At 38.9% G+C, this 13,748-nt stretch overlaps 1 gene segment (V, D, J or C); it reads right to left on the bottom strand.

Moving 5' to 3' along the window:
* Positions 1-1,125: 1,125 nt before the first annotated feature.
* On the bottom strand, positions 1,126-1,923 carry LOC133067346 (T cell receptor alpha variable 8-3-like). The segment is given in 2 exon segments: positions 1,126-1,603; positions 1,734-1,923. Coding segments are annotated over 2 exon segments (396 nt in total).
* Between the last annotated feature and the right edge of the window lie 11,825 nt (positions 1,924-13,748).

Below are 13,748 nucleotides of genomic sequence, written 5' to 3'. Positions count from 1 at the left end.
TTACACGTGCCTGTTGGCTATCTGCATGTCTTCTCTGGAGGAATTTCTATTTAGGTCATATGCCCATTTTCCCACTGGGTTGTTTCCTGTTTTGTTATTGAGTCATATAACCTGCTAGTATATCTTGGAAATTAAGCCCTCGTCCATCACAACATTTGCAAATATTTTCTCCTGGTCTGTAGCTTGGGTCTTTGTATTGTTTATGAATTCATTTGCTGTAAAAAACACTTGTAAGTTTTATTAGATCCCATTTGTTTATTTTTGCCTTTATTTCTATTGCCTTGGGAGACTGGCCTAAAAAAACACTGGTGAGATTTATGTCAGAGAATGTTTTGCCTATGTTCTCTTCTAGGAGTTTTATATTATTGTGTCTTATATTTAAGTCTTTAAGCCACTTTGAGTTTATTTTTGTGTGTGGTGTGTGAAAGTATGTTCTAACAGCATTGATTTACATGCAGTTCTCCAACCTTCCCAATACCATTTGCTAAAGAGTGTCTATGTCATAATATGTAAACAGGGTTTCAGAGTAATACATTTGGGAGATTAGTGTGGTTTGGCCAAAGCAGTAGCAGTGAAAATGGCAGCGGTGGTTCGATTTGGCATTAATTTTTAAGATACGGCCAACTGGGTTTCTTTCTGGGTTAGATGTAAGCAGTGAGAAAACAATAAGAGTCAAAGATCACTAAAGTTACAGCAAGAGATGTGGACAGAATGGAGGTGCTCTCAGCTGTAAACAAGAGGTGTGGGAGGAGCATGTTGGAAGACAGTTCAGAAGGTGAAAGATCAGAATGTTAGTGCTGCTCACATTGAACTGGGGCTTCCCAGGTGGCTCAGCGGTAAAGAACCTGCCTGCCAAGCAGGAGATATGGGTTTGATCCCTGGGTTGGGAAAATCTCCTGGAGAAGGAAATGGCAACCCATTCCCAGTATTCTTGCCTGGGAAATCTCATGGACAAAGGAGCCTGGGGGACTGACATCCATGGAGTTGTAAAAAGTTGGACATGACTTAGTGACTAAACAACAACACTTTAAATTAGAATCCTGATCCTTCAGAATGCTACTGGTGTGGAGACTTTCCACACCAGTCTATTCCAGGTCTGGTCTTGCATAGCTGTGAAACAAGGGACTCGTTGAAAACCTTGTTTTTCCTCAGGACCACGCACTCCCCAGGACTCTGCTTCTCCTTCTGCTCACTTTCATCAGAGCAGAGACCTCTCTAAAACCAGGTCAGGCTGAGACCCTGAGTGTTTTACGCTACAATGTCTGAGACGGTTTTTGTTCAGCTCCCCCTGCAGACTCAGGCACTGTGTCACACAGAGCACAGAAGTACTTGGCAGAGTCACTCCAATGAGCTGAAGCTTTCATCAGGTGGAATGAGTTTTCATCCTTCTTGAATTCAGCCTCGAAGCCTTTGATGCCTTTAACCCAGGTGGGCCCTGGTAAATACTTCAGTAGCAACTGGAGGCCTTGGCTGGGGTACTGGACATACCAGAAGAGATAAATAGATCCACCATAAGAATAGTTGCATCTCAGCTCCAGACGGTTTCCTTCAGAGACGTTGATGTGACCATCAGGCTGGGTCACTAACTGGGCTCCAGTTCCTCCTGCAACATCAATGCAGCATCAGTGAATCCAGGACACACCTATCTATAATGAGACAGTGTTTCCATTCAGACACCCTCAGAACAAAATTCCTTCTATACAGGCAGAAGCATGGAATATAATTTTACTTACTTGCTGTGAAGAGCATTCCAAGTAGCAGAAGAGTCACTGAGAGCATGGCTACAGAGGGAGGAAGATCTCCCTTGAGGAGCAGGAAGGAATGTGCCAGGGTGTGCTGAGTCCTTGTAACCGGGAAAATCTGAGAGTTAAAGAGATCCCTGTCTAGGCAATCCTAGCTACTACCAGTAAGAAATGCTTCTTTAAGAATGACTGCTCCAAAAAAAAAAAAAAGAATGACTGCTCCTGACGTTGAGCCTGTTCAAATATGCACTTCAATGAGCTGTAAGATAAAGAAGCTCATAGGAGTGAGACAAACACTTCCAGTTTATGCAACATCACCCTCTGCAGGTCAACAAAAGAAACAAATTGAGTCTTCAGGCTTTTGTGCCCCATCTCCTTTCTGCTCCTATTTAGGCTTGAATTACTTAGCATTTTAAACTGATGAGAATGTTTCAGGGGTTTGCTTACTAAGAGGTTCTTTTAATATTATGAATTAAATATAATCACATAAAGTAAATTATCCTTATTTTTATAAATGAGAAAATTGAAGCAAGAAAAGAAGGATGTAATTTGTTCAAGATCACAGTAAGTGATCTGGAATTTGTCCCAATGGTGTGATTCAAAAATCTGTATCACTGGCCACTGACAATTTAGCACTATGGCCATTAGGCTAAATAGTATTCTCACTTATTAGACAGGAAATCAAGTCCTTTAGAAGTTAAATGATTTGTCCAAGGACATATAAGGATTAGAACCTAATTCATTTAGACTCCACTATGTTGTCATCTATGACAACTACTGACAATACTACTCTTTAGGTTAAATGTAATTTCACCAAGACACACATGCAGAGCAAACTTCGCAAGAGAATAGAAACTAAAGAAAATCTCCAAGGAACTCAAACACTGATGTGATGGCCAGTAGAAAAAAGTATCAGAGAAACCTCAAAGGTAGTCCAGAGAGGTACATGGCAAATCAGAATTGACTGGTGTCCTGAAAGAGAAGCAAAGTGGAGTTTTAAAGAGGAAGGACTGTCCATCAGAGCAGATGCTAAAAATGTCTACCTAGTGAGATGATGACTGAAAAGTGTCTATTGACTTTTAGCAGCACAAAGATCATGATTTGAGTCTTTCAGCAGAAACTCAACTGTAGTAGAGACAAGACAAAGGAGAAAAATTTTGGAATACAGAAATCTCCTTCCAGAGGCTGAACTGAGAACAGGAGAAAAGACATGGTGCTAACTAGACCAGGATGTGGTAACCACAGGGGTTTTAAAGGTTGAGATATATTTACATGTTTTCGGAAATGTTCTATAAACAATGGATCAAACTTCTGAAGAGACAGCCAGGATGGACTGTGGACCACAGGTAGGAGAATTTATTTGTGAGGAGAAACAGTTTTTTTCCAATTTTATTGGAATGAAGGAGGAAAGAATTGGTTTGGATTTCAGTATTATTTCAGGGTATGAAGGCAGAAAGTTGACACATCTATTAATTTTAATGAATTTTTTCTTCTTATAGATAGAAATTAAGTACCTTCCAAGATAATTAATAGAAGAGATTCTGAGATGAGAAATCTGATGAGTGTGAGAAGTTTTGAAAAAGTCACTGTAGGAACTGACAATGAGAAATGATTACAGAGAAAAAGAATACTTTCTTGGAAGCACTGTGGGTCTAGTTAGTGTTGGTGGTGATCACAATTTCAGTGACATCAGTCTGCCCATCTGTGTGATTTTCTTGAACTCTGCTTTATCAAAGTATATAAGAAAGTAGATTTTTAAAAATTTGATCTTTATAATTGAAGAGTATTCCATGGTATCAGTGTAATATAGTGTTTTTAATCATTATCCCAATGGGGTACATAAGAAGGTAGATATTAATCCATGATTAGGAATTAATAAGATCATTGATATAGCATAGAATTAACTCAAAACAATGAAGTTAGTGACTAAAGACTGATTGAAGGAGGGCTGTGAAGTTTAGATATTATAGAAAGAGAAATAAAAGATTGGAAACTTCTGAGAAATAAGATAACAGTAAAGAGATCTGGGGACTAAATGATCATAAAGAGTCAAAGAACGAGTGCAGCAGAAGTATACGAGTCTAAGAATCTGCGATGCAAGGTTGAGACAGGATGTAAGATTTCAGAGGTGGACCGGCATCTACCTGGAGAAATATCATCACATCTTTCTGGAGTGTGGCCATGGGAGTTTGTGACTGAAAGTGACCCTTACTGATAGACTTCAAAGTTGATGAGTTCAGGTTTCTCTGTGAATTTAAGTCAAGGAGTGTTTTAGGTTACAGTAGAATCTTATGTGTGTACATCTTCAATATATAAGGGAGAGTGAGGCGGTGTCGCACTGAATGATTCTCACAGACACACAGGATCGTAAGAGACAGTGCGGGGAGGCTCCGGAAGAGCAGCTCTGAGGAAACGCGGGGCGCGCATTTGTTGGTAACGTGTCAGGTGATCTTTAACTGAGAGCAGGAAAGCCAGACGGAGGCAGCACTCTGGGGCTAAGGAAGCGACCTCCTGGAGGTCTGGAGGAAATCACACCAGAGTCCTAAAGAAAGGCCTTTGAAGAAAGGGGGGCTTGTTTATCATGCAGAACAGCACCCTGCAATGCTGACGTGTCAACCAGAACATCTAACTTAAAGGCAGGGGAGAGCAAGCGAGGAGGAGGGAGTGAGTGAGAGTCAATTCCAGGAGACGTTTCTGAGCAAACAGTAAAACATGGTTCCCCCAGAGAGTGTCTGATGTTTATAAAGATGAGAATGATGAAAGGAATAGGGAAAAGTAGAGGTAAAAGGCAAAGCCTCAAAGGGTCAAAGACAAGAGTCCGTTTTTGGGGGGTGTGGTAGTGACAAGCATGCTGTTCTCATCTCTAAATTTGAAGTGTTTTAGATGAGGGAGGACCAGAAGTAACCACAAGTGAAAGAGCTGTATTACAGTCAGGTTTCAGTTAAGATATGTGGAAGGAATTTTTACAGGGGCTACTGAATGTTTGTTTTCAATAGAATGAGGATTTAGAGTACAAAGTAGAAAGCAGTGTGGGATGGTAAGAGTTAGTTAGGTCAGTGCAGAAAATTAAACAGGTCAGACTCCTTGGTGAATCATTCCTCTCTGCAAGGAGTCAATCAGGGGTAGAAGCAAATGTGCCTTCAAAGGTCCTAGTACAGAGGAAGGTGGCCACAACCAGATCAACTGGTGCTCAAGTCTCTAAAAAGATGTCATAAATCAGTAAATTTTGGCTATCCCAATGGATTATTTTCAGAAGTTTTCTTTTCTTTGTGTTCAGGAAATTGTCTTTTCCATGTGCCATATGTGTATACACTTGTTACTTGTTTCTTATAACCCTCTTACATCTTATCTACTTCAGGGGGGCAAGTCAATTTAAAATCACTTAGTATGTTGTACATTTCATGCAATTTTGATAGAATGAATTAGATATTCTTCTAACTTAGAGTCAATCTCTCAGATGTGCCGAAAAGATGGAGTCTGTGAAACATTAGACTCCTCAATGTGGTATCATTCACATCTTATTCTTGGATATTCAAAAAGACTGAGAAATTTGTCCTGGTGTGTAGGATGTGTGTGGAAATGTAAATGGCTATGTTTATCATACTCTGGAAATTGTTTTGATTCTGTGAGTGAAATCTGAGGTAACAGATACTTGTACTCAAGTCTTGGAAAGTACAACGAGAGGTGCTGTAGCACTTTCCAAAGATCAGCATATCCCTTCAGGACACTTTCAGTCACTTTTTCCCTCATTTCCTCCTCTTCCCAGCTTTAGAGCTCACTTGCTTATTTCCTCACTTTGCTTTTCCTAAAACATATCTTTCTGTCTGTTTTATTTATTCAAGAGTTCTCAGTAATTAGCATAGTACCTGACAAATAGTAGCTGCTCAATAAACATTTATTGAATAAGGAAATATTCTTGGCTGAACATTTTACTGACAATTGCTAGGGATGCAATAAAACATAGAGGACGTGAGTTAGATCTTCTATAAAAATAGAAGAAAGAGTCAAAGGACATCACATGGGATCTCATAATGAAGACAAGAATGTATTCCAAAATCCTTATTCATGCATTTTTCCTTCCTATTTACCTTTTTTCTTTCCTTCTTCCCACCCTCTCTCTTTTCCTTCCTTCCTCTGTCTATTCCCCATTCCTATCATTATTAAATGTGAAATTGATCCCCAACTATTTTGTTAGGCTCTTCCTGTGAACTTCAGTTCATTCCAATACACACTTCTCTTTATCTCTGACACTCTTCATAGACTGTGATAAATGGCACAGATTTCTGCTTGTTTTATTAAAATGTTTAATTATTGTTTGTCATACGGTTGACACCAGATAGTTTTAAAGATGATGATTGCATGTAGCTAGATAGAGTCCCCTGGAAAGACGCAAGGAATTCTCTTAACTTGGCGAAAAAGAATAACAAAAAAAAATTCATTTAGACATCAGTTGATACTCACAGTCAACGTGTCATCACAGATGTAAGTCAATGAAAATGTAAAAATGCACATGATGACTCAGCAATGTGCCCAAGGAAGCACAGTGCTTGTCAATCCTAAAGCAGTGAACCAATTTGATTAATAAAAAGTCTTTTCTCATATTGGGGCTTCCCAGGTGGCACTAGTGGTAAAGAACCTGCCTGTCAGTGCAACAGATATAAAAGACAGGTTCAATCCCAGGGTTGGGAAGATCCCCTGGAGTAGGGCAAGGCAACCCACTCCAGTATTCTTGCCTAGAATCCATGGACAGAGGAGACAGTCAGGATATGGTCCAGAGGGTCACAGAGTCGGACATGACTGAAGCAACTTAGCATACACACACATTGTGTATAGATAAAGTATATTTGGACTGTTAAAATAAAATACACAGGTGATTTCCTATTTGTGGAGGATGCAAGATATGTCCTCTCACTCTGTTGAAGTGTGACTGTTTACAGCATATAGAAGGCAAGATGCCACTTCTCCAAAAATTTTAAATGTGCCCTTTACTGAACATCTAATCAAATTTTCTAGTATCTAATTCGTACATCTAATTAAAGTTTTCATGTACATACCAAAGTGATTCTACAAAGATGTGTAAGATTCTACAAAGATGTGTAAGATGTTGTCTTAATTATAATTATTAGTATAATTAATAACTAATTAATTTAATGATAAGTTGTTTCAAAGTACTAAATAAGCATCAGAAAGAATGTAGTGGGCCACTCCACTTTATTTCAACTGTAGAAAGAGCCCCAGGACATTATTAAATGAAAATCAAAAGGCACAGTGTAAAAAATCCAAATAAATTCAATTTAATGGCAAATCATTTGCTCTGTGTGTGTACATATGTATGCATGTGTATAAATGTGTATGCAGTTGCATAAAATGATGTGCAAAGATATGTCCATGTGTGTTCAATTGTGTCCAGCTCTTTGCAACCCACTAGACTGTAGCCGCTCAGGCTCTTCTGTCCGTGGAATTTCTCAGGCAAGGATACTGGAGTGGGTGGCCATTTCCTACTCCAGGGGATCTTCCTGACCCAGGAATTGAACCTGCCTCTGTTGTGTCTCCTGCACTGGCAGGCAGATTCTTTACCACTGCACCACCTGGGGTTCAATTCAGTTCAGTCGCTCAATCGTGTCTGACTCTTTGCATCCCCATGGACTGAAGCAGGCCAGGCTTCCCTGTCCCTCACCAACTTCCAGAGCTTGCTCAAACTCATGTCCATTGAGTCAGTGATGCCATCCAACCATCTCATCCTCTGTCATTTCCTTCTCCTCCTGCCTTCAATCTATCCCAGCATCAGGGTCTTTTCAAATGAGTCAGTTCTTTGCATCAGGTGGCCAAAGTACTGGAGCTTCAGCATCAGTCCTTCCAATGAATATTCAGGACTGATTTCCTTTAGGATGGACTGGTTTGATTTCCTTGCAGTCCAAGGAACTCTCAAGAGTCTTCTCCAACACCATAGTTCAAAAGCATTAATTATTCAGCACTCAGCTTTCTTTATAGTCCAACTCTCACACCCGTACATGACTACTGGAAAAACCATAGCTTTGACTAGACGGACCTTTATCACCAAAGTAATGTCACTACTTTTTAATATGCTATCTAGGTTGTCATAGCTTTTCTTCCAAGGAGCAAGGGTCTTAATTTCATGACTGCAGTCACCATCTGCAGTGATTTTTGAGCCCCTCAAAGTAAAGTTTCTCACTGTTTCATTGTTTCCCCATTTATTTGTCATGAAGTGACGGGACTGGTGCCATGATCTTAGTTTTTTGAATGAAGAGTCTTAAGCCAACTTTTTCACTCTCCTCTTTCATTTTCATCAAGGGGAAGCCTTTCATCAGGGAAGCCTTTCACCTGGGGAACTGTGCAAAAATATATGTAATTGAAGTAAACAGGGGGAGGAGCCAAGATGGCGGAGGAGTAGGACGGGGAGACCACTTTCTCTCCTACAAATTCATCAAAAGAATAACTGAACGCAGAGCAAACTTCGCAAAACAACTTCTGATCGCTAGGTGAGGTCATCAGGCACCCAGAAAAGCAGCCCATTGTCTTCGAAAGGAGTGCTGTATAGTTGGAGAAGTCCTGAGACTACAGGAAGAATAAAACTGAAATCCAGAGGCAGGAGACTTAAGCCCAAAACCTGAGAACACCAGAAAACTCCTGACTACATGGAACTTTAAGTAATAAGTGACCGTCCAAAAGCCTCCATACCTACACTGAAACCAACCACCACCCAAGAGCCAATAAGTTTTAGAGCAAGACATACCACGCAAATTCTCCAGCAACGCAGGAACATAGCCCTGAACGTCAACATACAGGCTGCCCAAGGTCACACCTAACACATAGACCCATCTCAAAACTCATTACTGGGCACTCCATTGCTCTCCAAAGAGAAGAAATCAAGTTCCACTCACCAGAACACCAACGCAAGCTTCCCTAACCAGGAAACCTTGACAAGCCAATCGTCTAACCCCACCCACTGGGTAAATCCTTCACAATAAAAAGGAACCACAGACCTCCAGAATACAGAAAGCCCACTCCAGACACAGCAATCTAAACAAGATGAAAAGGCAAAGAAATACCCAACAAGTAAAGGAACATGAAAAATGCCCACCAAGTCAAAAAGAGGAGGAGATAGGGAATCTACCTGAAAAAGAATTTAGAATAATGATAATAAAAATGATCCAAAATCTTGAAAACAAAATGGAGTTACAGATAAATAGCCTGGAAACAAAGATTGAAAAGATACAAGAAATGTTTAATAAAGACCTAGAAGAAATAAAAAAGAGTCAATTAAAAATGAATAATGCAATGAATAAGATCAAAAACACTTTGGAGGGAACCAAGAGTACAATAACGAAGGCAGAAGATAGGATAAGTGAGGTAGAAGATAAAATGGTGGAAATAAATGAAGCAGAGAGGAAAAAAGAAAAAAGGATCAAAAGAAATGAGGACAACCTCAGGGACCTCTGGGACAATGTGAAACGCCCCAACATTCGAATCAGAGGAGTACCAGAAGAAGAAGACAAAAAGAAAGGCCATGAGAAAATACTCGAGGAGATGATAGCTGAAAACTTCCCTAAAATGGGGAAGGAAATAGCCACCCAAGTCCAAGAAACCCAGAGAGTCCCAAACAGGATAAACCCAAGGGAAAACACCCCAAGACACATATTAATCAAATTAACAAAGATCAAACACAAAGAACAAATATTAAAAGCAGCAAGGGAGAAACAACAAATAACACAGAAAGGGATTCCCATAAGGATAACAGCTGATCTATCAATAGAAACCCTCCAGGCCAGAAGGGAATGGCAGGACATACTGAAAGTAATGAAAGAGAATAACCTACAACCTAGATTACTGTATCCAGCAAGGATCTCATTCAGATATGAAGGAGAATTCAAAAGCTTTACAGATAAGCAAAAGCTGAGAGAATTCAGCACCACCAAACCAGCTCTTCAACAAATGCTAAAGGATCTTCTCTAGACAGGAAATGCAGAAAGGTTGTATAAACGTGAACCCAAAACAACAAAGGAAATGGCAACGGGACCACACCTATCAATAATTACCCTAAATGTAAATGGGTTGAATGCCCCAACCAAAAGACAAAGATTGGCTGAATGGATACAAAAACAAGACCCCTATATATGCTGTCTACAAGAGACCCACCTCAAAACAAGAGACACATACAGACTAAAAGTGAAGGGCTGGAAAAAAATATTTCATGCAAACGGAGACCAAAAGAAAGCAGGAGTTGCAATACTCATATCAGATAAAATAGACTTTCAAATAAAAGATGTGAAAAGAGACAAAGAAGGACACTACATAATGATCAAAGGATCAATCCAAGAAGAAGATATAACAATTATAAATATATATGCACCCAACATAGGAGCACCGCAATATGTACGGCAAACACTAACAAGTATGAAAGAGGAAATTAATAGTAACACAATAATGGTGGGAGACTTTAATACCCCACTCACAACTATGGATAGATCAACTAAACAGAAAATTAACAAGGAAACACAAACCTTAAATGACACAATGGACCAGCTAGACCTAATTGATATCTATAGGACATTTCACCCCAAAACAATCAACTTACCTTTTTCTCAAGTGCACACGGAACCTTCTCCAGAATAGATCACATCCTGGGCCATAAATCTGGTCTTGGAAAATTCAAAAAAATTGAAATCATTCCAGTCATCTTTTCTGACCACAGTGCAGTAACATTAGATCTCAATTACAGGGAAAAAAATTGTTAAAAATTCAAACATATGGAGGCTAAATAACACGCTTCTGAATAACCAACAAATCATAGAAGAAATCAAAAAAGAAATCAAAATATGCATAGAAATGAATGAAAATGAAAACACAACAACCCAAAACCTATGGGACACTGTAAAAGCAGTGCTAAGGGGAAGGTTCATAGCATTACAGGCTTACATCAAGAAACAAGAAAAAAGCCAAATAAATAACCTAACTCTACACCTAAAGCAATTAGAGAAGGAAGAAATGAAGAACCCCAGGGTTAGCAGAAGGAAAGAAATCTTAAAAATCAGGGCAGAAATAAATGCAAAAGAAACTAAAGAGACCATAGCAAAAATCAACAAAGCTAAAAGCTGGTTGTTTGAAAAAATAAACAAAATTGACAAACCATTAGCAAGACTCATTAAGAAACAAAGAGAGAAGAACCAAATTAACAAAATTAGAAATGAAAATGGAGAGATCACAACAGACAACACTGAAATACAAAGGATCATAAGAGACTACTACCAGGAGCTCTATGCCAATAAAATGGACAACTTGGATGAAATGGACAAATTCTTAGAAAAGTATAACTTTCCAAAACTGAACCAGGAAGAAATAGAAGATCTTAACAGACCCATCACAAGCAAGGAAATCAAAACTGTAATCAAAAATCTTCCAGCAAACAAAAGCCCAGGACCAGACGGCTTCACAGCTGAATTCTACCAAAAATTTAGAGAAGAGCTAAGACCTATCTTACTCAAACTCTTCCAGAAAATTGCAGATGGAGGTAAGCTTCCAAACTCATTCTATGAGGCCACCATCACCCTAATTCCAAAACCAGACAAAGATGCCACAAAAAAAGAAAACTACAGGCCAATATCACTGATGAACATAGATGCAAAAATCCTTAACAAAATTCTAGCAAACAGAATCCAACAACATATTAAAAAAATCATACACCATGACCAAGTGGGCTTTATCCCAGGAATGCAAGGATTCTTTAATATCCACAAATCAATCAATGTAATACACCACATTAACAAATTGAAAGATTAAAAACCATATGATTATCTCAATAGATGCAGAGAAAGCCTTTGACAAAATTCAACACTCATTTATGATTAAAACTCTCCAAAAAGCAGGAATAGAAGGAACATACCTCAACATAATAAAAGCTATATATGACAAACCCACAGCAAGCATCACCCTCAATGGTGAAAAATTGAAAGCATTTCCCCTGAAATCAGGAACAAGACAAGGGTGCCCACTCTCACCACTACTATTCAACATAGTGTTGGAAGTTTTGGCCACAGCAATCAGAGCAGAAAAAGAAGTAAAAGGAATCCAGATAGGAAAAGAAGAAGTGAAACTCTCACTGTTTGCAGATGACATGATCCTCTACATAGAAAACCCTAAAGACTCTACCAGAAAATTACTAGAGCTAATCAATGAATATAGTAAAGTTGCAGGATATAAAATTAACACACAGAAATCCCTTGCATTCCTATTTACTAACAATGAGAAAACAGAAAGAGAAATTAAGGAAACAATACCATTCACCATTGCAACAAAAAGAATAAAATACTTAGGAGTATATCTACCTAAAGAAACAGAAGACCTATACATAGCAAACTATAAAACACTGATGAAAGAAATCAAAGAGGACACAAACAGATGGAGAAACATACTGTGTTCATGGATTGGAAGAATCAATATTGTCAAAATGGCTATTCTACCCAAAGCAGTCTATAGATTCAATGCAATCCCTATCAAGCTACCAACGGTATTTTTCACAGAACTAGACCAAAGAATTTCACAATTTGTATGGAAATACAAGAAACCTCGAATAGCCAAAGTAATCTTGAGAAAGAAGAATGGAACTGTAGGAATCAATCTGCCTGACTTCAGACTCTACTACAAACCACAGTCATCAAGACAGTATGGTACTGGCACAAAGACAGAAATATAGATCAGTGGAACAGAATAGAAAGCCCAGAGATAAATCCACGAACCTATGGACACCTTATCTTTGACAAAGGAGGCAAGGATATACAATGGAAAAAAGACAACCTCTTTAACAAGTGGTGCTGGGAAAACCGGTTAACCACTTGTAAAAGAATGAAACTAGAACACTTTCTAACACCATACACAAAAATAATCTCAAAATGGATTAAAGATCTAAATGTAAGACCAGAAACTATAAAACTCCTAGAGAAGAACATAGGCAAAACCCTCTCCGACATAAATCACAGCAAGATCCTCTATGACCCACCTCCCAGAATATTGGAAATAAAAGCAAAACTAAACAAATGGGACCTAACGAAACTTAAAAGCTTTTGCACTACAAGGGAAACTATAAGTAAGGTGAAAAGACAGCCCTCAGATTGGGAGAAAATAATAGCAAATGAAGCAACAGACAAAGGATTAATCTCAAAAATATACAAGCAGCTCCTGCAGCTCAATTCCAGAAAAATAAATGACCCAATCAAAAAATGGGCCAAAGAACTAAACAGACATTTCTCCAAAGAAGACATACAGATGGCTAACAAACACATGAAAAGATGCTCAACATCACTCATTATTAGAGAAATGCAAATCAAAACCACAATGAGGTACCATTACACGCCAGTCAGGATGGCTGCTATCCAAAAGTCTACAAGCAATAAATGCTGGAGAGGGTGTGGAGAAAAGGGAACCCTCTTACACTGTTGGTGGGAATGCAAAGTAGTACAGCCGCTATGGAAAACAGTGTGGAGATTTCTTAAAAAACTGGAAATAGAACTGCCATATGACCCAGCACTCTCACTTCTGGGCATACACACTGAGGAAACCAGATCTGAAAGAGACACGTGCACCCCAATGTTCATTGCAGCACTGTTTATAATAGCCAGGACATGGAAGCAACCTAGATGCCCATCAGCAGATGAATGGATAAGGAAGCTGTGGTACATATACACCATGGAATATTACTCAGCCATTAAAAAGAATTCATTTGAACCAGTTCTAATGAGATGGGTGAAACTGGAGCCCCTTATACAGAGTGAAGTAAGCCAGAAAGATAAAGAACATTACAGCATACTAACACATATATATGGAATTTAGAAAGATGGTAACGATAACCCTATATGCAAAGCAGAAAAAGAGACACAGAAATACAGAACAGACTTTTGAACTCTGTGGGAGAATGTGAGGGTGGGATATTTCAAAAGAACAGCATGTATACTATCTATGGTGAAACAGATCACCAGCCCAGGTGGGATGCAT

This window comes from Dama dama, chromosome 12, assembly GCF_033118175.1.
Source record: "Dama dama isolate Ldn47 chromosome 12, ASM3311817v1, whole genome shotgun sequence".
NCBI lineage: Eukaryota > Metazoa > Chordata > Mammalia > Artiodactyla > Cervidae > Dama > Dama dama.
The sequence above is the reverse complement of the archived record's forward strand: the minus strand, read 5'-3'. Positions and strand labels throughout refer to the sequence as shown.